Raw genomic sequence first — 24439 nt, 5'->3', positions numbered from 1 at the left:
AGGGAGAGAGAGAGAGAGCAGGGAGAGAGAGAGAGCAGGGAGAGAGAGGGAGCAGGGAGAGAGAGAGCGAGAGAGCAGGGAGAGAGAGAGCAGGGAGAGAGAGAGAGAGAGCAGGGAGAGAGAGAGCAGGGAGAGAGAGAGCAAGGAGAGAGAGAGAGAGCAGGGAGAGAGAGAGAGGCAGGGAGAGAGAGAGAAGAGCAGGGAGAGAGAGAGAGAGAGCAGGGAGAGAGAGCAGGAGACTATATCAGATACAGAGTGATAACAGTGCCAGTCCTGGATAGTGGCAGTGTGATTGGAAGCGTGACAGTGACAATGACAGTTACCTAGTGACGAGCACGGCTGTGTCCACAGGTGGGATGTCATCCCTGCCCCCGGGCACGTAATTGCTGCCTAGGTAACGGGGGCCGCCGTACTCCTCCCATTGCCACTGACAGAAGCTCTCCAGGGACCTCTCTCCGTGGTGGCCCACTTTCAGCCTGTCCTGTAGAGGAAACAGGGAAGGAGACAAGACAAGGAAATTATGAAAGGAGATGAGGACATAATCTTTCCAGAGCCCTCTCTCCGTGGTGGCCCACTTTCAGCCTGTCCTGTAGTGGAAACAGGGAAGGAGACAAGACAAGGAAATAATGAAAGGAGATGAGGACATAATCTTTCCAGAGCCCTCTCTCCGTGGTGGCCCATCTTCAGCCTGTCCTGTGGAGAAAACAGGACAGCATCACACACAGGGTCAGGGAAGGAGACGAGGAAAGGAGACAAGAAACAAGGAGACAATAATAGAGGAGAATTGATAGGAGCTCTCCCAGGACCTCTCCCTCCCTGTGGAAAGAGGAGAAGTGACAAAAGCCCTTGTATTAGGATGAAGTGTCCTCAAGAAAGCTAGCCGAAGGTCTGTTGAGCCTTTTCCAAGCTGATCCTAGATCTGTGCATAAGGGCGACATCGACCGTGTAGCTTTGTTCTGGCACAGAGGTTGGTCGTAGTGACTTTCCTAATGGGACATTATATGCAGTACTATTATTGAGGTATAAAGCCCTGCTGTGGGTGTAGGGGTGAAGTTCCCCCTAATTGCTAATATTTGGTCAATAATAGTTTTCCACCACTAATGGTTAAGGTTAGGATTGGGGGAGGGGAAGCTGATCCTAGATCTGTACTAAGGGAAACTTCACCCCGGAGCCGTGCTGAGGGAGTTTAGGGAGAGATAGCTATTTAAAGATGCTGGACCCAGACACGTTATTATACTGACTCTTATCAGTACTGCTCTACCGAGATGCACACTCACACACACACACACTTGACACCAATTTAGACTGGCTCTCCAGGGCCCTGTTAAAGTAGAGAGACAGGCAATAAAATAGGAAGGGGAAAACAGTGGGAAACTCTCACACACACACACACATTCCTTCTCTTTTTCTCTCTCTGTCTCACTCTCTCTATTTCTCTCTCTCTCACACACACACACACACGCACGCACGCACACACACACACACACACACACACGCACGCACACACACACACACACACACACATGCTCATACACACAGAGGACACATTACAAGCCCTGAGGCCAATTATAAAACTAAGTAGAAAACAGTTGGGTGGGCCCTGACTCTTCAACAACTTAGTATGTGTAGGTCAGAAGGATTCCAAAGAGGTCATAGAAGGTCAAAGGTTAGAGGTCAGAACTTACTGGGCGGTTGTGGAGCAGGACCAGCTTGGTCACCCGTATGTTGATTCTGACGCCCAGACTCTTGCTGTTAAACATGTTGTACACCTGCAAGAGTATCGGCCATATTATCATCATCGTCATCATTTAAATCAACAATTAATCAACAATTAACATTACTAACAATCATTTCTGAGTGTACTTCAGTGTTCTTAATGAACCAATAGTAACAATAATTTACGAGTGTGTAATTCACTGATACACCCAAACTAAAAAGCTGATATGAGTGTTGAAGGTGGTGTAGGCCATATGGCTCTGGTCTAAAGTAGTGCACTAAGTAGTGCACTAACTGCTAACCCGGTCTGCCAACTGCTGGCTTGCAAGCCCCGGTCTGCTAACTGCTAGCTTGTTTAGCCCCGGCCTACAAACTGTTAGCTTGTTAGCATCGGCCTGCTAACTGTCTGAATCGCCGTGTCCCCAGTCAGCCCAACCACTCACTGGACCCATATGTTCACTTGGCTATGCATGCCTCTCTCTAATATGAATATGCCTCGTCCATTACTGTCCTGGTTAGTGATTACTGTCATATTTCACTGTAGAGCCTCTAGCCCTGCTCAATATGCCTTAACCAACCATGTTGTTCCACCTCCTACATATGCAATGACATCACCTGGTTTAAACGTCTCTAGAGACTATATCTCTCTCATCATTACTCAATGCCTAGGTTTACCTCCAATGTTCTCACATCCTACCTTACCTTTGTCTGTACACTATGCCTTGAATCTATGCTATCGTGCCCAGAAACCGGCTCCTTTTACTCTCTGTTCCGAACGTGCTAGACGGCCAGTTCGTATAGCCTTTAGCCGTACGCTTATCCTACTTCTCCTCTGTTCCTCTGGTGATGTGGAGGTTAATCCAGGTCCTGCAGTGCCTAGCTCCACTCCCACTCCCCAGGCGCTCTCATTTGTTGACTTCTGTAACTGTAAAAGCCTTGGTTTCATGCATGTTAATATTAGAAGCCTACTCCCTAAGTTTGTTTTACTCACTGCTTTAGCACACTCTGCCAACCCGGATGTCTTAGCCGTGTCTGAATCCTGGCTTAGGAAAACCACCAAAAACCCTGAAGTCTCCAATGCTAACTATAACATTTTCCGCCAAGATAGAACTGCCAAAGGGGGCGGTGTTGCAATCTACTGCAAAGATAGCCTGCAGAGTATTACTATCCAAGTCTGTACCCAAACAATTCGAGCTTCTACTTCTAAAAATTCACCTTTCCAGAAACAAGTCTCTCACTGTTGCCGCTTGCTATAGACCTTACTCTGCCCCCAGCTGTGCCCTCGATATCATATGTGAATTGATTGCCCCCCATCTATCTTCTGAGCTCGTGCTACTAGGTGACCTAAACTGGGACATGCTTAACACCCCGGCACCTACAATCTAAGCTTGATGCCCTCAATCTCACACAAATTATCAATGAACCTACCAGGTACAACCCCAAATCCGTAAACATGGGCACCCTCATAGATGTCATCTTAACTAACTCGCCCTCCAAATACACCTCTGCTGTTTTCAATCAAGATCTCAGCGATCACTGCCTCATTGCCTGCATCCGTAATGGGTCGTCGACCAAACGACCACCCCTCATCACTGTCAAACGCTCCCTGAAACACTTCTGCGAGCAGGCCTTTCTAATCAACCTGGCCGGGGTATCCTGGAATGACATTGACCTAATCCCGTCAGTAGATGATGCCTGGCTATTCTTTAAAAGTGCCTTCCTCACCATCTTAAATAAGCATGCCCCACTCAAAAAATGTAGAACTAGGAATAGATATAGTCCTTGGTTCACTCCAGACCTGTCTGCCCTTGACCAGCATAAAAACATCCTGTGGCGTTCTGCATTAGCATCGAATAGCCCCTGTGATATGCAACTTTTCAGGGAAGTTAGGAACAAATATACACAGGCAGTTAGAAAAGCTAAGGTTAGCTTTTTCAAACAGAAATTTGCATCCTGTAGTACTAAGTCAAAAAAGTTCTGAGACACTGTAAAGTCCATGGAGAATAAGAGCCCCTCCTCCCAGCTGCCCACTGCTCTGAGGCTAGGAAACACTATTACCACCGATAAATCCACTATAAATGAGAATTTCAATAAGCATTTCTCTACGGCTGGCCATGCTTTCCACCTGGCTACCCCTACCCCGGTCAACTGCCCGGCACCCACCGCAGCAACCCACCAAAGCCCCCACCATTTCTCCTTCACCCAAATCCAGATAGCTGATGTTCTGAAGGAGCTGCAAAATCTGGACCCATACAAATCAGCCGGGCTTGACAATCTGGACCCTCACTTTCTAAAATTATCTGCCGAAATTGTTGCAACCCGTATTACTAGCCTGTTCAACCTCTCTTTCGTATCGTCTGAGATTCCCAAAGATTGGAAAGCACCCTCTAGACCCAAACTGCTACAGACCTATATCTATCCTACCCTGTCTTTCTAAGGTCTTCGAAAGCCAAACTAACAAACAGATTACCGACCATTTCAAATCCCACCGTACCTTCTCCACTATGCAATCTGGTTTCAGAGCTGGTCATGAGTGTAACCGCCATCGATAAGAGACATTACTGTGCAGCCGTATTCATCGACCTGGCCAAAGCTTTCGACTCTGTCAATCACCACATTCTTATTGGCAGACTAGACAGCCTTAGTTTCTCAAATGATTGCCTCGCCTGGTTTACCAACTACTTCTCTGATAGAGTTCAGTGTGTCAAATCGGAGGGCCTGTTGTCCGGACCTCTGGCGGTCTCTATGGGTGTGCCACAGGGTACAATTATCGGGCCGACTCTTTTCTCTGTATACATCAATGATGTTGCTCTTGCTGCTGGTGATTCTCTGATCCACCTCTACGCAGACGACACCATTCTGTATACTTCTGGCCCCTCTTTGTACACTGTGTTAACCTACCTCCAGACGAGCTTCAATGCCATACAACTCTCCCTCCGTGGCCTCCAACTGCTCTTAAACGCAGGTAAAACTAAATGCATGCTATTCAATCGATCACTGCCCGCACCTGCTCGCCCGTCCAGCATCACTACTCTGGACGGCTCTGACTTAGAATACGTGGACAACTACAAATACCTGGGTGGCTGGTTAGACTGTAATCTCTCCTTCCAGACTAACATTAAGCATCTCCAATCCAACATTAAATCTAGAATCAGCTTCCTATATCGCAATAAAGCATCCTTCACTCATGCTGCCAAACATACCCTCGTAAAACTGACCATGCTACCGATCCTCGACTTCGGTGATGTCATCTATAAAATAGCCTCCAACACTCTACTCAACAAACTGGATGCAGTCTATCACAGTGCCATCCGTTTTGTTACCAAAGCCCCATACACTACCCACCATTGCGACCTGTACGCTCTCATTGGTTGGCCCTCGCTTCATACTCGTCGCCAAACCCACTGGCTACAGGTTATCTACAAGTCTCTGCTAGGTAAAGTCCTGCCTTATCCTCTTATGGCTAGGGGGCAGTATTTTCACGGCTGGATAAAAAACGTACCCGATTTAATCTGATTATTAGTCCTGCCCAGAAACTAGAATATGCATATAATTATTAGCTTTGGAGAGAAAACACTCCAAAGTTTCTAAAACTGTTTGAATGGTGTCTGTGAGTATAACAGAACTCCTATGGCAGGCAAAAACCTGAGATGGTTCTGTTCAGGAAGTACCCTGTATGACCATTTATTTGCTTTCTTTGACATCTCTTCCAAAAACTAAGGATCTCTGCTGTTACGTGACACTTCCCACGTCTCCAATGGAGTCTCAGAGCCCGCGAAAAACAGGAATGACGTAATTCAAAGCCCTGGCTGAAACAAAGGAGAGCAAAAGCTAAGTGGTCACTCAGTGGACTAAGCCTTACGCTCGCGACCCGCCCCGCCCCCGGCTTTCGGTTTTTCCCTCAGTATACAGACAGGCAGATTCCCGGTCGGAATATTATCGCTTTTCTACGAGAACGGTAATGGAATATTTAGAAATTTTTTGTCACATTCTGCGCCATGCTCGTGGCCGAGATTTAGCGTTGGGATAGTGTCTAGAACGCACGAACAAAACGTCTTGATGGAACATAACGATGGATTATTTGGGACCAAACCTACATTTGTTATTGAAGTAGAAGTCCTGGGACTGCATTCTGACGAAGAACAGGAAAGGTAAGAACATTTTTCTTATAGGAAATGTGATTTTGGTGAAGGCTAAACTGGGTGAGTGTCTAAATAGCTAGCCCGTGATGGCTGGGCTATGTACTTAGATTATTGCAAAATGTGCTTCATCCGAAAAGCTATTTTAAAATCGTACATATCGAGTGCATAGAGGAGTTCTGTATCTATAATTCTTAAAATAATTGTTATGCTTTTTGTGAACGTTTATCGTGAGTAATTTAGTAAAATCACCGGAAGTGTTCGGTGGGAATGCTAGTTCTGAACGTCACATGCTAATGTAAAAGCTGTTTTTTGATATAAATATGAACTTGATTGAACAGACATGCATGTATTGTATAACATAATGTCCTAGGTGTGTCATCTGATGAAGATCATAAAAGGTTAGTGCTGCATTTAGCTGTGGTTTGGGTTTATGTGACATGATATGCTAGCTTGAAAAATGGGTGTCTGATTATTTCTGGCTGGGTACTCTGCTGACATAATCTAATGTTTTGCTTTCGCTGTAAAGCCTTTTTGAAATCGGACAGTGTGGTTAGATAAAGGAGAGTCTTGTCTTTAAATAGCTGTAAAATAGTCATATGTTTGAAAAGTGGAAGTTTTCGGATTTTAGAGGAGTTTGTATTTCGCGCCCCGCCCATCATTGGATATTGGAGCAGACGTTCCGCTAGCGGAACGTGTAGATGTAAGAGGTTATCTCAGCTCACTGGTCACCATAGCAGCACCCACCCGTAGCACGCACTCCAGCAGGTATATCTCTGTGGTCACCCCCAAAGCCAATTCCTCCTTTGTTCGTCTTTCCTTCCAGTTCTCTGCTGCCAATGACTGGAACGAACTGCAAAAATTTCTGAAGCTGGAGACTCATATCTCCCTCACTAGCTTTAAGCACCAGCTGTCAGAGCAGCTCACAGATCACTGCACCTGTACATAGCCCATCTGTGAACAGCCCATCTATCTACCTACCTCATCCCCATACTGTATTTATTTATTTATTTATTTATCTTGCTCCTTTGCACCCCAGTATCTCTACTTGCACATTCATCTTCTGCACATCTACCATTCCAGTGTTTAATTGCTATATTGTAATTACTTCGCCACCATGGCCTATTTATTGCCTTAACTTACCTCATTTGCACTCACTGTATATGGACTTTTTGTTTTCTTTTGTTCTACTGTATTATTGACTGTATGTTTTGTTTATTCCATGTGTAACTCTGTGTTGTTGTATGTGTCAAATTGCTATGCTTTATCTTGGCCAGGTTGCAGTTGCAAATGAGAACTTGTTCTCAACTAGCCTAATTGGTTAAATAAAGGTTAAAAATAAAATTAAAAACATTTAAAAAAGGAGAGAATAAGGAGCCATTTGGGACATACCACGAGTGTTTCCTACATGGTGGATGGTTATTTGCTGATTTATTGCGGGTCACAGCTGGACCAGGGCTGGCTAACAAACATTGCTTTTGTGCCAATAATCACCCAAGTAATCATTTGAAAAAGGGGCTTGGAATCCATCATAGTCAAGACAATAGAAGACAATCACACTTCTTTGTCTGCATCCCAAATGGCACCATACATATTTCACTACTTTTGACCAGAGCCACAGACAGACAGACAGACAGACAGACAGACAGACAGACAGACAGACAGACAGACAGACAGACAGACAGAGAAGAGAGAGACACAGACAGTCAGACAGACAGACAGACAGACAGACAGACAGACAGACAGACAGACAGACAGACAGACAGACAGACAGACAGACAGACAGACAGTCAGACAGACAGACAGACTCCAACTATGCCTTCTGGAGTCTCTGTACTCTGACTCCTGTTCAGTAAAGCTGCTAATCTACTGTGGTAATGAAGATAATGCAGCAGCAGTTGAGCCTAGAGCAGAACTGGCAAGAAAACACACACACACACGCACGCACGCACGCACACACACACACACACACACACACACACACACACACACACACACACACACACATCTGCTTTGTTTTCTTTCTAAAAATGACACAAGGCCAGTAAACAAACGACTATGAAACATGTAAAATAATTATTTAATAGTCATAGCCCCTATGCATTGATCTGAAGACACCAAGGTCGAGTTACTTCACAAGATCGACTGAATTATGATACAATTCTGTGTCTAAATCGCAACCCAAAAACTTCACATTAAAATGTACATAGTTGACAGAAACTTAAACAGAATTTAATAATACATAGGTCTACATTTTGAGACAATGTGTCACGTCCTGACCAGTAAAAGGGGTTGTTTGTTATTGTAGTTTGGTCAGGGTGTGGCAGGGGGTGTTTGTTTAGAGTGTTTCGGGGTTTGTTGGGCTATGTTCTTTGTTAGTCTATTTCTATGTTAGTTCTAGTATGTCTATTTCTATGTGGTGTTTATTGGGTGGGGCTTCAATTGGAAGCAGTTGCTCCTCGTTGCTTCTAATTGAAGGTCCTAATTAAGAGGGGTGTTTTTTCTATGGGATTTGTGGGTAGTTGTTTCCTGTTTTGTGTTCGTGCACCTGACAGGACTGTTTAGTGGCGTTTGTTGTTTTGTATACGTGTTTCTTTTGTTTTCCTTCTTTAATAAAATAAGATGAGTTTACACGTTCCCGCTGCGTTTTGGTCCAATCCCTACAACACCCGTGACACAATGTTACATTTCTGAGAGCAAAAACGGTTAAAACGGTTGGGCAACAATGTTCTGCCCTTGAACAAGGCAGTTACCCCCCAACAACAACTGCTCCCCGGGTGCCGATGACGTGGATGTTGATTAAGGCAGCCCCCAGCACCTCTCTGATTCAGAGGGGTTGGGTTAAATGCTGTTGTACCACTGACTAGGTATCCCCTTTCCCTTCCCCACATACACAGTCCAAATCAGTCTCTCTCAGCTCAGAAGATCTTTCAAAATGTCTTCAAAAGCAGATTACACAGAGAACTGTGTCTGTGACTGTAAACGAACAAAGTAGATTATCTCTCAAACCTGCAGACCGGCCAAACACAGGTGTGCATCCCAAATGACACCCTATTCCACAGGAGGCTGCTGAGGGGAGGACGGCTCATAATAATGTTTGACCTGTTTGATACCATTCCATTTATGCCTTTCCAGTCATTTCTATGAGCACGTCCTCCCCAATTAAGGTGCAACCAGCTGCCTGTGTACAGTCCCCATATAGTGCACTACTTCCCTATTGGCCCTGGTCAAAGGTAGTTCACTACATAGGGAACAGGGTTCCATTTGGAACTCTAAAGGCCTCAAGGGAATTCTGGCAGTGGCTGTAGTTACCAGACTCTTTTCAAGAAATCCTTTTCCTGGATATTTCCAGTTCTTCTCAGGTTTTTACCAAACACGACTCACTAGTTATCAAACACAACTCACTAGTTATCAAACACAACTCACTAGTTATCAAAAACAACTCACTAGTTATCAAACACAACTCACTAGTTATCAAACACAACTCACTAGTTATCAAACACAACTCACTAGTTATCAAACACAACTCACTAGTTATCAAACACAACTCACTAGTTATCAAACACAACTCACTAGTTATCAAACACAACTCACTAGTTACCAAACACAACTCACTAGTTATCAAACACAACTCACTAGTTATCAAACACAACTCACTAGTTACCAAACACAACTCACTAGTTATCAAACACAACTCACTAGTTATCAAACACAACTCACTAGTTATCAAACACAACTCACTAGTTATCAAACACAACTCACTAGTTATCAAACACAACTCACTAGTTATCAAACACAACTCACTAGTTATCAAACACAACTCACTAGTTACCAAACACAACTCACTAGTTATCAAACACAACTCACTAGTTACCAAACACAACTCACTAGTTACCAAACACAACTCACTAGTTATCAAACACAACTCACTAGTTATCAAACACAACTCACTAGTTATCAAACACAACTCACTAGTTATCAAACACAACTCACTAGTTCATTGGAAAAAGCACCTTCAATCTACACAGATCTACTAGTGTATTATAGTGCTTCCTCCACTTGATATGTTCTACACAAATCCCTGGTCGTTTGGTTTTGAGGCTGTTTCCCTTTCTTTATGTACAGTACATGTGACTTAAAAGAGATGGCCCCTAGCTATCATCTGAAAAATACTCAGCAACAGAATTGGAAGCTGCCTTGAAATATACTTTGTTATCAAAATAAAATGCATTTTGGTGTATCTTATATGGTTAACCTGGAGTTATTTCCACAGAGTACTGTGAAGGTATGACCAGGGTGGATGCCTGCCCCCCATCTCTCTCTTTTCTCCTCCTGCCGCTCTCTCTTCCCTCATGTCTATCCCTGTCTCTCCTGCCCAGACCTTGGCTGGCTGTACTGCTGTGTTGATCTCTGTCCAACAGTTCTGCCTCGGAGCATTGTTTAAGCAGTTGGCTTATCCCCCTCTCCCTCCCTCTTTTGCACTCCCTCCTTCCCTCCTGTCTTTCCTCCTGTCTCTCTGCTCTCTCGCCATTCTTCCTTCACTAATGCCTTTTCCCCTCTCTCGCTCTCCCTCCCTCCTCTTCCCCCCTCTCTCTGTCTCCCTCTCCCTCCCTCCTCTTCCCCCCCTGCTCTCCTCAGCCCTCCCTCCTCCTCCCTCCCTCTTCCCGCTCTCTCTCTCTCCTCCTCTCCCTCCTCCTCTTCCCAGCCTCTCTCTCTTCCCTCCACTCTTCCCTCCCTCCTCTTCCCCTCTCCTCTCCTCTGTCTCCCCTCATCCCTCCCTCCTCTTCCCCCCCTCTTCTCTCTGTCGCCCCTCTACCTCCTTCTCTTCCCCCCCTCTCTCTCTGTCTCCCTCCCTCCTCTTCCGCCCTCTCTCTCTCTGTCTCCCTCTCCCTCCCTCCTCTTCCCCTCTCTCTCTCTGTCTCCCTCTCCCTCCCTCCTCCTTCCCCCCCTCTCTCTCTCTCCCTCCCTCTCCCTCCCTCCTCTTCCGCCCTCTCTCTCTCTGTCTCCCTCTCCCTCCCTCCTCTTCCCCCTCTCTCTCTCTGTCTCGATCTCCCTCCCTCCTCTTCCCCCCTCTCTCTCTGTCTCCCTCTCCCTCCCTCCTCTCCCCCCCTCTCGCTGTGTCCTTCTCCCTCCCTCCTCTTCCCCCCTCTCTCTCTCCCTCCCTCTCCCTCCCTCCTCTTCCCGCCTCTCTCCCTCCCTCTCCCTCCCTCCTCTTCCCCCTCTCTCTCTGTCTCCCTCTACCTCCTTCATCTTCCCCCCTCTCTCTCTGTCTCCCTCCCTCCTCTTCCCCTCTCTCTCTCTCTGTCTCCCTCTCGCTCCCTCCTCTTCCCCCTCTCTCTCTGTCTCCCTCTCCCGCCTCTTCTGCCCTCTCTCTCTGTCTTCCTCTCCCTCCCTCCTCCCCCTCTGTCTCCCTCTCCCTCCCTCCTCCCCCTCTCTGTCTCCCTCCTCTTCCCCCCTCTCTCTCTCCCTCATTCATCTCCCCCCTTTCTCTCTGTCTCCCTCTTCCTCCCTCATCTCCCCCCTCTCTGTCTCCCTCTTCCTCCCTCCTCCTTCCCCCTCTGGCCTGTTGCTCTCCTGCCCGAGTCATTGTTGGACTGCCTCTCCAACATTTCTGTCTGTGAGCAACCTGCCTACCCATCTCTCTCTCTCCTTTCTCAACCTCCCCCCTTGGCTCTTGCCTACCCCCCTCTCTCTCTCCTTTCTCAACCTCCCCCCTTGGCTCTTGCCTACCCCTCTCTCTCTCTCTCTCTCTCTCTTTTCTCAACCTCCCCCCTTGGCTCTTGCCTACCCCTCTCTCTCTCTCTCTTTTCTCAACCTCCCCCCTTGGCTCTTGCCTACCGCTCTCGCATTCCCTCTCTCCCTCCTCTCCTCTTACCCTCCCTCCTCTCCTCTTGTCTATCCCTCTCCCCTCCCCTCTGGTTTCTTCCTCTCCTGTCCAAGTCACTGTTGGGCTCTGTCTCTAACTGCCCTGTGAGCAGCAGGTTGAATCAGTTGGCTGTTCAGGGAGTTTTAATGAGAAACTGAAAGGGTGAGAAACAGAGGCTGAGTCCCAAAGGGCACCCTATTCCCTACATAGTGCACAACTTTTTATCAGGGCCGTAGGTCACAAGTCAACGGTAGTGTACTATATAGGGAATAGGGTGCTATTTTGGATGCACGTAGAAAAACAGCATTACAGTTCTCTGGTACTGGCCGGTCTCTCTCAGAGCTAAACCAGCTAGCACAAAGCCAAGAGAAACATGGGAGGTGGCATTATCAAAATGAAGCTTGTTAACGTGTCTTTAACCTTTCAAACATGGTAGTGAGCCGCTCAACAGCGTGTGTACAACTCAAAGACTTAATTAGACCGAAAATCCCCAAAAGTCCCCACAAGGATAGTAAAACAAGGAACATTCTCCCTCGTGGAGTTCTCATTTCCCACGTCCTCATGAGGACAAAGGCTATTTTAACCTTAGGGGTTAGGTTCAGTGTTAAGGTTACAATTCTGGTTAGGGTAAGGGGTTAGTGGTTAAGTTTAGGGTTAGGGTTAAGATTAGGTTTATGGTAAGGGTTAGGGGTTAAGGAAAACAGGATTTTGAATGGAAATGAATTTTAGGTCCCCACGACGATAGAATAACATAATGTGTGTGTGTGTGTGTGTGTGTGTGTGTGTGTGTGTGTGTGTGTGTGTGTGTGTGTGTGTGTGTGTTCATGTGTGTGTTCATGTATGCATGCATATGAGCGTGTGAAGCATCCTTACCATGTTCATGACGGTGAGTAGGAATCTCTGCGCGGCCTCTGCTCCGTGGTACTGCACCATGTCTGAGTCTGCCACCACCACCGTCTCTACCGTATACAACCCATTCAGATGGATGGCGTTCCTCCTTCTACGGCCCTCCTCCACTTCCTTCTGCCTCTTCTCCTTCTTCCTCACTAGCACAGGGGACAGAGACACACACATGATTGATATTTAATTGCTGTTCCACCATAGCCTGGTTCCAGATCACACCAAACACTAGGAGTTTGCAAGACAACACAAACAGATGTGGTACCAGGCTAGGCTTACTGCATCTTAACAAGACAACACAACAGATGTGGTCCCAGGCTAGGCTTACTGCATCTTAACAAGACAACACAACAGATGTGGTACCAGGCTATGCTTACTGCATCTTAACAAGACAGCACAACAGATGTGGTGCCAGGCTATGCTTACTGCATCTTAACAAGACAGCACAACAGATGTGGTACCAGGCTATGCTTACTGCATCTTAACAAGACAACACAACAGATGTGGTGCCAGGCTAGGTTTACTGCATCTTAACAAAACAACACAACATATGTGGTACCAGGCTAGGTTTACTGCATCTTAACAAGACAACACAACAGATGTGGTACCAGGCTATGCTTACTGCATCTTAACAAGACAACACAACAGATGTGGTACCAGGCTATGCTTACTGCATCTTAACAAGACAACACAACAGATGTGGTACCAGGCTATGCTTACTGCATCTTAACAAGACAACACAACAGATGTGGTGCCAGGCTAGGTTTACTAGATCTTAACAAGACAACACAACAGATGTGGTACCAGGCTAGGTTTACTGCATCTTAACAAGACAACACAACAGATGTGGTACCAGGCTATTCTTACTGCATCTTAACAAGACAACACAACAGATGTGGTGCCAGGCTAGGTTTACTAGATCTTAACAAGACAACACAACAGATGTGGTACCAGGCTAGGTTTACTGCATTTTAACAAGCCAAGCTGACAGGGACAAGAACAGAGACAATGCCAGCTACAGTAGACATTCCATTATACAGTCGTTGAGCTAAAGAATCCCTTATAGATACTTTGATTTGGGCATGACACAGCGTCTATTAGTTTTGGGTTACAAAATGCTTAGTAAGTTAGCGGTTGGTAACAGTAGCAATGTAAATAAAACCAGTGTGAAGCACTTCTCTCCATGACTGGAAACACATAAGAAAACACATTTTGTAATTTTGTGATTTGGGTGAACTAACCCTTTAAGTAAAGATGAATGACAGACTGACAGAAAGAGACGGACAGATTTTAAAAAAAGATGGCCGTTCTGTATGAGATGCCATGAAGTTTCTCTCTCAAACAAACACACTTCTCAGTACCTCTCTTTATTTCTTCTCTCCCTCTGTCTTCCATTGGAAAGAAAAGGCACAGCTCCAGACTCAATGGGAACTCTAATGTCTTCCATTGGAAAGAAAAGGCACAGCTCCAGACTCAATGGGAACTCTAATGTCTTCCATTGGAAAGAAAAGGCACAGCTCCAGACTCAATGGGAACTCTAATGTCTTCCATTGGAAAGAAAAGGCACAGCTCCAGACTCAATGGGAACTCTAATGTCTTCCATTGGAAAGAAAAGGCACAGCTCCAGACTCAATGGGAACTCTAATGTCTTCCATTGGAAAGAAAAGGCTCAGCTCCAGACTCAATGGGAACTCTAATGTCTTCCATTGGAAAGAAAAGGCACAGCTCCAGACTCAATGGGAACTCTAATGTCTTCCATTGGAAAGAAAAGGCACAGCTCCAGACTCAATGGGAACTCTAATGTCTTCCATTGGAAAGAAAAGGCACAGCTCCAGACTCAATGGGAACTCTAATGTCTTCCATTGGAAAGAAAAGGCACAGCTCCAGACTCAATGGGAACTCTAATGTCTTCCATTGGAAAGAAAAGGCACAGCTCCAGACTCAATGGGAACTCTAATGTCTTCCATTGGAAAGAAAAGGCACAGCTCCAGACTCAATGGGAACTCTAATGTCTTCCATTGGAAAGAAAAGGCACAGCTCCAGACTCAATGGGAACTCTATTGTCTTCCATTGGAAAGAAAAGGCACAGCTCCAGACTCAATGGGAACTCTAATGTCTTCCATTGGAAAGAAAAGGCACAGCTCCAGACTCAATGGGAACTCTAATGTCTTCCATTGGTAAGAAAAGGCACAGCTCCAGACTCAATGGGAACTCTATTGTCTTCCATTGGAAAGAAAAGGCACAGCTCCAGACTCAATGGGAACTCTAATGTCTTCCATTGGAAAGAAAAGGCACAGCTCCAGACTCAATGGGAACTCTAATGTCTTCCATTGGAAAGAAAAGGCACAGCTCCAGACTCAATGGGAACTCTAATGTCTTCCATTGGAAAGAAAAGGCACAGCTCCAGACTCAATGGGAACTCTAATGTCTTCCATTGGAAAGAAAAGGCACAGCTCCAGACTCAATGGGAACTCTAATGTCTTCCATTGGAAAGAAAAGGCACAGCTCCAGACTCAATGGGAACTCTAATGTCTTCCATTGGAAAGAAAAGGCACAGCTCCAGACTCAATGGGAACTCTATTGTCTTCCATTGGAAAGAAAAGGCACAGCTCCAGACTCAATGGGAACTCTAATGTCTTCCATTGGAAAGAAAAGGCACAGCTCCAGACTCAATGGGAACTCTAATGTCTTCCATTGGAAAGAAAAGGCACAGCTAGTTTACGTAAGAGTGGTGGAATAAACAATGGTAAAACCACTGCAGCAACAACAGGACTTCATGGGCCACATTAAAGGGGAAATCTGCAGTTCAAACAACAAGAAAGTGGTCAAATCAAATCAAATGATATTTGTCACATACACGTGTTTAGCAGATGTTATTGCAGGTGTAGTGAAATGCTTGTGTTTCTAGCTCCAACAGTGCAGTAATATCTAACAATTCACAACAATACACACAGTACATACAACCTAAAGTAAAATAATGGAATTAAGGAATATATAAATATTAGGATGAGCAATGTCGGAGTGGCATTAACTAAAATACAGTAGAATAGAATACAGTATATACATATGAGATGAGTAAAAATATGTAAACATTATTAAAGTCACTGATTGGGTAAACAGCTGAGGGACGAGGCTGGAGAAACGTAACCATCATCAAATTCATAGACAGATGCAAGGACTGACCATCATGAGATCAACATTATAGTTGTTCCTATGTTTTGAGGCTATACAGTATTTGTTTACAATTCCATTGTTTCCAAACAATGGCGTAAAACAAGCTTATTTTGGGTTATGATGAGGTACAACAGTTGAACTAAGCTTATAAAACATTTATAAGATATATTCTTAAAAAAATCTATGAATATGTTAAATTGTAAAAGACTGAACTTCCCCTTTAAGGAGGACTTGCTGCACACACTAACTTCGGTTCTCATCAGAGATGCATGATTAACTAAAGCCTTTGTGCTGTAACACCACCTCTAGCAAAACTGTGTGAGAGACCTTAGTAACAACAGATTGGGTAACACTACCATAAAGCCAAACGTCATAATGCATTATGATGCGATAAAGCATTATAATGCGGTTAATCCATTATGATGTGGATATAATGCATTATGATGTGGCTATAATGCATTATGATGTGGTTAATGCAATATGATGTGGTTATAATGCATTATGATGTGGCCAATGCATTATGATGTGGTTATAATGTATCATGATGTGGTCAATGTAATATGATGTGGCCAATGCATTATGATATGGCTATAATGCATTACGATGTGGTTAATGCATTATGATGTGGTTACAACGCATTATAATGTGGTTAATGCATTATGATGTGGTTATAGTGCATTATGATGTGGTTAATGCATTATGATGTGGTTACAATGCATTATAATGTGGTTAATGCATTATGATGTGGATATAATGCATTATGATGTGGCTATAATGCATTATGATGTGGTTAATGCAATATGATGTGGTTATAATGCATTATGATGTGGCCAATGCATTATGATGTGGTTATAATGTATCATGATGTGGTCAATGTAATATGATGTGGCCAATGCATTATGATATGGCTATAATGCATTACGATGTGGTTAATGCATTATGATGTGGTTACAACGCATTATAATGTGGTTAATGCATTATGATGTGGTTATAGTGCATTATGATGTGGTTAATGCATTATGATGTGGTTACAATGCATTATAATGTGGTTAATGCATTATGATGTGGTTATAGTGCATTGAGAAAAAAATATGTAAACATTATTAAAGTCACTGATTGGGTAAACAGCTGAGGGACGAGGCTGGAGAAATGTAATCATCATCAAATTCATAGATAGAATTGTAACCACATCAATGCATCATAATGCATTAACCACACCGTAATGCATTATAGCCATATCATAATGTATTGGCCACATCATATTACATTGACCACATCATGATACATTATAACCACATCATAATGCATTGGCCACATCATAATGCATTATAACCACATCATATTGCATTATAACCACATCATAATGCATTATGATGTGGTTGTAATGCATTATGATCTGGTTATAATGCATTATAAAGCATGGATGATCTTCTTATAAAGTCTTATTATCATCTTTCCCTCGATCCTGACCAGTCTCCCAGTCCCTGCCGCTGAAAAACATCCCCACAGCATGATGCCGCCACCCCCATGTTTCACCGTAGGGATGGTGCCAGGTTTCCTCCAGACGTGACGGTTGGCATTCAGGCCAAAAAGTTCAATCTTAGTTTCATCAGACCAGAGAATCTTGTTTCTCATGGTCTGAGAGTCTGTAGGTGCCTTTTGGTAAACTCTAAGCGGGCTGTCATGTGCCTTTTACTGAGGAGTGGCTTCCATCTGGCCACTCAACCATAAAGGTCTGATTGGTGGTGTGCTGCAGAGATGGATATCCTTCTGGAAGGTTCTCCCATCTCCACAGAAGAACTCTGGAGCTCTGTCAGAGACACCATCGGGTTCTTGGTCACCTCCCTGACCAAGGCCCTTCTCCCCCTGATTGCTCAGTTTGGCCGGGCGGCCAGCTCTAGGAAGAGTCTTGGTGGTTCCAAACTTCTTTTACTTAAGAATGATGGAGGCCACTGTGTTCTTGGGGACCTTCAACGCTGCAGACATTTTTTGGTACCCTTCCCCAGATCTGTGCCTCGACACAATGCTGTCACGGAGCTCTACGGACAATTCCTTCGACCTCATGTCTTGCTTTTTGCTATGACAGGCACTGTCAACTGTGGGACCTTATATAGACAGGTGTGTGCCTTTCCAAATCATGTCCAATCAATTGAATTTACCACAGGTGGACTCCAATCAAGTTGTAGAAACATCTCAAGGATGAACAATGGAAACAGGATGCACCTGAGCTCAATTTCGAGTCTCATAGCAAAGGGTCTCAATACTTATGTAAATAAGGTATTTCTGTTTTTTATTTGTAATAATTGTGCAAAGATTTCAAAGAAACTGTTTTCGCTTTGTCATTATGGGGTATTGTGTGTAGATTGATGAATTTTATATTTTTATTTTATTAAAAAAATTAGAATAAGGCCGTAACGTAACAAAATGTGGAAAAAGTCACGCATCTTACACTGATGATGTTGGCGACACGATTGTTCCTGACTCTGCAGATCAATACTCATGATCGATACTGTTGTTGCCATGGTTCCCTCTCTTCTTGAAGACTTTCAATAAGTATTTCAAGACTTTCAATTTCATAACACTGTAGACTGGCAGTAGGGTTGCAAAATTCCGGTAACTTTCCCCAAAGTCCCAGGTTTTCCAGAAATCCTTTTTTTTACGATTTCTGTAATCCTCCAACCAGGATTTCTGGAAAACCTGGGAATTTTGATAAAGTTAGCGGAATGTTAGAACTCTATCTGGGAGGATATCAGTTCTATTAAAGTAACAGCCATTTACATTTGGCTGAACTGTCTGAACTGTAACTCTTAAGAACACCCATGAGATATCCCCGTTAGTGGAAGAAGGGCCATGTCATTCCATGTATTTAGTTAAATCAAACCTATTTTCCAGCATATATCTGGAGCTTGTTTCTAGCATGGCTTGCACGCACGCACACGCGCACGCACACGCACACACACACGCACGCACACACACACACACGCACGCACGCACGCACACACAGACACACACACACACACACACTTCTGCAGAAACCAAACCATTGGTTGTGGAGGTATTGTTTGGTTAATCTGTTGTCTGTTAAGGTTGTATATCTGCGTGGACAAACACTGTGGAAAGATGTTTTGTTCTCAGAGAAGAAGTGTGCTTAGCTTGGGCAATGACAATACTGGACAACTGTGGAGACTCAGTGACTCAAAAGCCACAAAAGCCATACGGCTTGGGCATGGGAATACCCAACAGTATGAGACTTATCCATGTGTTGTTGTGAACTTAAAGCAATGTTTATCGCATGTTCTTGTTTCTGTTTAGTGCATTGGAAAAGCCAAGATGAGAGAGATCTGTGAATCCCCCAGTTATCTGGTGTAAAAAACATGTCACACACAACCCTCCTCTCCCACTTCCTCTCCTCCTCTTCAACCCTCCTCTCCCACTTCCTCTACTCCTCTTCAGCCCTCCTCTCCCACTTCCTCTACTCCTCTTCAGCCCTCCTCTCCCACATCCTCTACTCCTCTTCAGCCCTCCTCTCCCACTTCCTCTCCTCATCTTCAGCCCTCCTCTCCCACATCCTCTCCTCCTCTTCAGCCCTCCTCTCCCACATCCTCTACTCCTCTTCAGCCCTCCTCTCCCACTTCCTCTCCTCCTCTTCAGCCCTCCTCTCCCACTTCCTCTACTCCTCTTCAGCCTTCCTCTCCCACTTCCTCTCCTCCTCTTCAACCCTCCTCTCCCTCTGCTCCGCTTTGACCCCTCTCTTTAATCTGCTCCTCTTCAATCCCTCTTTCCCTCCTCCACTTCATCTCTCAAGCGTCTGGTACAGATGTCCCTACACTCTATCACCCTGTAATGTGACAGATAACCACTCTACAGGCATGGGCAGCCTTCCCACCTAGACCCTACTGTGTCCATGACAACGTAGGCTTGACAGAGGGCACATGGCAACCAGGCCAACTTCTGACCAATCGGAGGCCAAGGAACTTAAATCGGAATGATTCCTTCACTGATGATTCTTTGCACTTCACTCTTCACTGTCTGTGGACAAATGGATATCTGTCTGTAGGCATGTGAGAGCAGCATATACAACGGACAAGGAAAGATTCCTTTCTGTATTCAAAGAGAAATCTCACAAACAACATATCAACCAATCGCCATTTGAATAGCAGTATTTCTAAGACAAGGTCCTTCTCAAAGATTGGAGAACAAAATAAAGCTGAGGAAGCAACTCCTTCATCTAAAAGCAAGCCTGAAGGCGACATGTGCTTCTCCCTCACGCTGTAATGTGATATCTCACAAACAACCTATCAATCAAATGTCGTTTGAATAGCACTATTTTCAGAAATGTGTGTATTTGTCACAGAACGCTTAACAAAGAAAACCCATATTGAAACTATTAGCCCAAACCAATAGGGCGAACAACAACAGTACTGACTAACTCCCTTAACCTTCTGTCATCAGTCTCATCACCATGCACATCCCACCCAGACAGCAATAAAAGAGGTATTGATGAAGAGCAATAAAGACAACTCCCTTCCTCCCTTTGCAGTGGCCTATACCACAGTCACCAGAGAAGAAAACCAATAACAAGAACAATATTGAGACAAACACAAAACTGCTTTGAACCCAAAGGTCTAAGTTGAGCACAAAGTTGCAACCCAAATGGCACCCTAGTCCCTTTATAGTGCACTACTTCTGACCAGGGTCCATAGGGCTCTGGTCAACAGTGGTCCACGTTGTAGGGAATAGGGGGCCATTTGGGACAGCGCCAACTTGTTTCTGAGTTATACTGAGACAAATTACGGCCTGCTTTGAAATCTTGAGACTAACACACAGCAGGGGACGATAAAATCTGCCGACTCAACAGTTAGCCAGTGCTGCTGCTGTTATGGGTCTGAAGCAAAGTCCTCTAATCCTGATGTGTAATAACTTTGGATAAACTGATTGAGGTCCACATCGGCAAAATATAGGAGGACAGAGTGTCGAGATCGACACGAGGGTTGCAACATCTCTGTAACTTTCCCAAAACCCCCAGTCATTTTTCAACCCTAAGAGACATCTGGGTTCTGAGACCTCTCCAGTTCATTACACTCTACATGGAGATAGAAGCCCATTATAAAGGTCCAATAGATAGGATCCAGCCTAGACCTAGGTCCTAGACGACAACCAGACTCCACAGTCACTGTATGGCAGAGAGGTGCCCACATAAAGAGATCACTCAAAGATACCTTTTTTTATCACACCTTAGAAGTGTTACACTGGTGAACTATCCATTTAAGAGCTGTCCTTTAAAGGGGATCAATCGTTCACTCAAAGAATCTAAGTTTGCCAGACATTTCCATTCCTCATGTGTCCTGTCCTAATTGGCATCTGATTGATGTTCTAGAATCGACCAATCTGCATCCCAAATGAAACCCTATTCCCTACATAGTGCACTACTATTGGCCCTGGTGGGCCCTGGTCAAAAGGACTACACTCATTAGGGAATAGTGTGCCATTTGGGTTACAGACAGGAGATACATCAGTCCAATCAGAGCATCACTCCAAAGAGAATCCTTTAACAACTTAATGAGAGAATCCTTTAGATGTTGGAGACAAGTGGAGCATTGATGCTTGAGCTGTCACGCCCATCTCTTTGATGTGTCTGAGAGGGGCTGGAGAAGGAACAGCAAGCTCTAATTGATGTGTCTGAGAGGGGCTTGAGAAGGAACAGCAAGCTCTAATTGATGTGTCTGAGAGGGACTGGAGAAGGAACAGCAAGCTCTAATTGATGTGTCTGAGAGGGGCTGGAGAAGGAACAGCAAGCTCTAATTGATGTGTCTGAGAGGGACTGGAGAAGGAACAGCAAGCTCTAATTGATGTGTCTGAGAGGGACTGGAGAAGGAACAGCAAGCTCTAATTGATGTGTCTGAGAGGGGCTGGAGAAGGAACAGCAAGCTCTAATTGATGTGTCTGAGAGGGGCTGGAGAAGGAATAGCAAGCTCTAATTGATGTGTCTGAGAGGGACTGGAGAAGGAACAGCAAGCTCTAATTGATGTGTCTGAGAGGGGCTGGAGAAGGAACAGCAAGCTCTAATTGATGTGTCTGAGAGGGGCTGGAGAAGGAACAGCAAGCTCTAATTGATGTGTCTGAGAGGGACTGGAGAAGGAACAGCAAGCTCTAATTGATGTGTCTGAGAGGGGCTGGAGAAGGAACAGCAAGCTCTAATTGATGTGTCTGAGAGGGGCTGGAGAAGGAACAGCAAGCTCTAATTGATGTGTCTGAGAGGGGCTGGAGAAGGAACAGCAAGCTCTAATTGATGTGTCTGAGAGGGACTGGAGAAGGAGCAGCAAGCTCTAATTGATGTGTCTGAGAGGGGCTGGAGAAGGAACAGCAAGCTCTAATTGATGTGTCTGAGAGGGACTGGAGAAGGAACAGCAAGCTCTAATTGATGTGTCTGAGAGGGGCTGGAGAAGGAACAGCAAGCTCTAATTGATGTGTCTGAGAGGGGCTGGAGAAGGAACAGCAAGCTCTAATTGATGTGTCTGAGAGGGACTGGAGAAGGAACAGCAAGCTCTAATTGATGTGTCTGAGAGGGGCTGGAGAAGGAACAGCAAGCTCTAATTGATGTGTCTGAGAGGGACTGGAGAAGGAACAGCAAGCTCTAATTGATGTGTCTGAGAGGGGCTGGAGAAGGAACAGCAAGCTCTAATTGATGTGTCTGAGAGGGGCTGGAGAAGGAACAGCAAGCTCTAATTGATGTGTCTGAGAGGGACTGGAGAAGGAACAGCAAGCTCTAATTGATGTGTCTGAGAGGGGCTGGAGAAGGAACAGCAAGCTCTAATTGATGTGTCTGAGAGGGACTGGAGAAGGAACAGCAAGCTCTAATTGATGTGTCTGAGAGGGGCTGGAGAAGGAACAGCAAGCTCTAATTGATGTGTCTGAGAGGGACTGGAGAAGGAACAGCAAGCTCTAATTGATGTGTCTGAGAGGGACTGGAGAAGGAACAGCAAGCTCTAATTGATGTGTCTGAGAGGGGCTGGAGAAGGAACAGCAAGCTCTAATTGATGTGTCTGAGAGGGGCTTAAGAAGGAATAGCAAGCTCTAATTGATGTGTCTGAGAGGGACTGGAGAAGGAACAGCAAGCTCTAATTGATGTGTCTGAGAGGGACTGGAGAAGGAACAGCCAGCTCTAATTGATGTGTCTGAGAGGGGCTGGAGAAGGAACAGCAAGCTCTAATTGATGTGTCTGAGAGGGGCTGGAGAAGGAACAGCAAGCTCTAATTGATGTGTCTGAGAGGGACTGGAGAAGGAACAGCAAGCTCTAATTGATGTGTCTGAGAGGGGCTGGAGAAGGAACAGCAAGCTCTAATTGATGTGTCTGAGAGGGGCTGGAGAAGGAACAGCAAGCTCTAATTGATGTGTCTGAGAGGGGCTGGAGAAGGAACAGCAAGCTCTAATTGATGTGTCTGAGAGGGGCTGGAGAAGGAACAGCAAGCTCTAATTGATGTGTCTGAGAGGGGCTTAAGAAGGAATAGCAAGCTCTAATTGATGTGTCTGAGAGGGGCTGGAGAAGGAACAGCAAGCTCTAATTCAGTGGCATTCAAAGTCGTCTGATAACCAGATTTTAAATCAGGTAAAGAGGATTTATTCATGATGACATCCAGATGTCATGGAAGACGTCATAGTGAGGTTGTTAGCAGGTCACAATCAACAGCTCAAACCTGGACATCCATCTATCCATCCACCCACTCACCCACCCATCCATCCATCCCCCCACAATAGGACAAGCTAAGGAACAATAATATCCTGTATGTCAGAATAACTTACTACAACCTCTATCAAGAGGTCTGGACCTGAATGGAAATGGAGGCAGTCCGTTGCCATGTGGAGGACGCCACTTTAAAGTACAGTGATGCACTTTAGCACTGATTTCAGATCATTTTCCCAAAGCAGAAAATACTAGTATGTCTGCCTTTGGGCAGGTCCAAGTACAGCCGTAACAGATAACAAGTCCACTGTTGTTTTAACCTACTTTGGGGCTTCTCCTGCTGACCACATGACCGTCTCAGACTCATAAAGCAGGAATATCATCACCCACGGCAACACGGCCACCTGCATAATAATAATAAAACTGTCTCCCAGCTCATTGGTCAAGAGCAGGGTGCTTGATAGCTAAGATCGTGCTATAAGATTGTGCTAGATTTCCATAAATTATACTTTTGGATAGAGAAATAGAAATCCACACAGTGTAACCCAGCCTGCCACAAAACCTTACCACACCCTTACACACACACACACACACACACACACACACACACACACACACACACACACACACACACACACACACATACAGACATACAAAGATATCTACACGAAAATTATCGGTATCACACGCACACGGACACACACATACTCACACACACAGGCACCCACACACACACGGACACAAACACACTCACACACACAGGCACCCACGCACGCACGGACACACACATACTCACACACACAGGCACCCACGCATGCACAGACACACACACACTCACACACACAGGCACCCACGCACGGACACATACACACTCACACACAGGCACCCACGCATGCACAGACACACACACACTCACACACACAGGCACCCACGCACGCACGGACACATACACACTCACACACA

The 24439-nt window shown here is 45.1% G+C and overlaps 1 protein-coding gene across 1 annotated transcript in view; it reads right to left on the bottom strand.

Annotated features, from left to right (window-relative positions):
* Window positions 1–256: 256 nt before the first annotated feature.
* LOC115166867 (A disintegrin and metalloproteinase with thrombospondin motifs 17-like) overlaps window positions 257–24439 on the bottom strand; it is a 74263-nt gene continuing 50080 nt past the window's right edge. The window contains exons 4-6 of the mRNA XM_029720764.1: window positions 12595–12767; window positions 1686–1769; window positions 257–481 (exon numbers count right to left, since the gene is read on the bottom strand). Of these exons, the coding sequence (XP_029576624.1) occupies window positions 320–481; window positions 1686–1769; window positions 12595–12767 (419 nt within the window). The 3' untranslated portion in view covers window positions 257–319. The remainder of the gene's footprint in view (window positions 482–1685; window positions 1770–12594; window positions 12768–24439) is intronic.

Source organism: Salmo trutta, chromosome 29 (assembly GCF_901001165.1).
Source record: "Salmo trutta chromosome 29, fSalTru1.1, whole genome shotgun sequence".
NCBI classification, from domain to species: Eukaryota; Metazoa; Chordata; class Actinopteri; order Salmoniformes; family Salmonidae; genus Salmo; species Salmo trutta.
The sequence above is the reverse complement of the archived record's forward strand: the minus strand, read 5'-3'. Positions and strand labels throughout refer to the sequence as shown.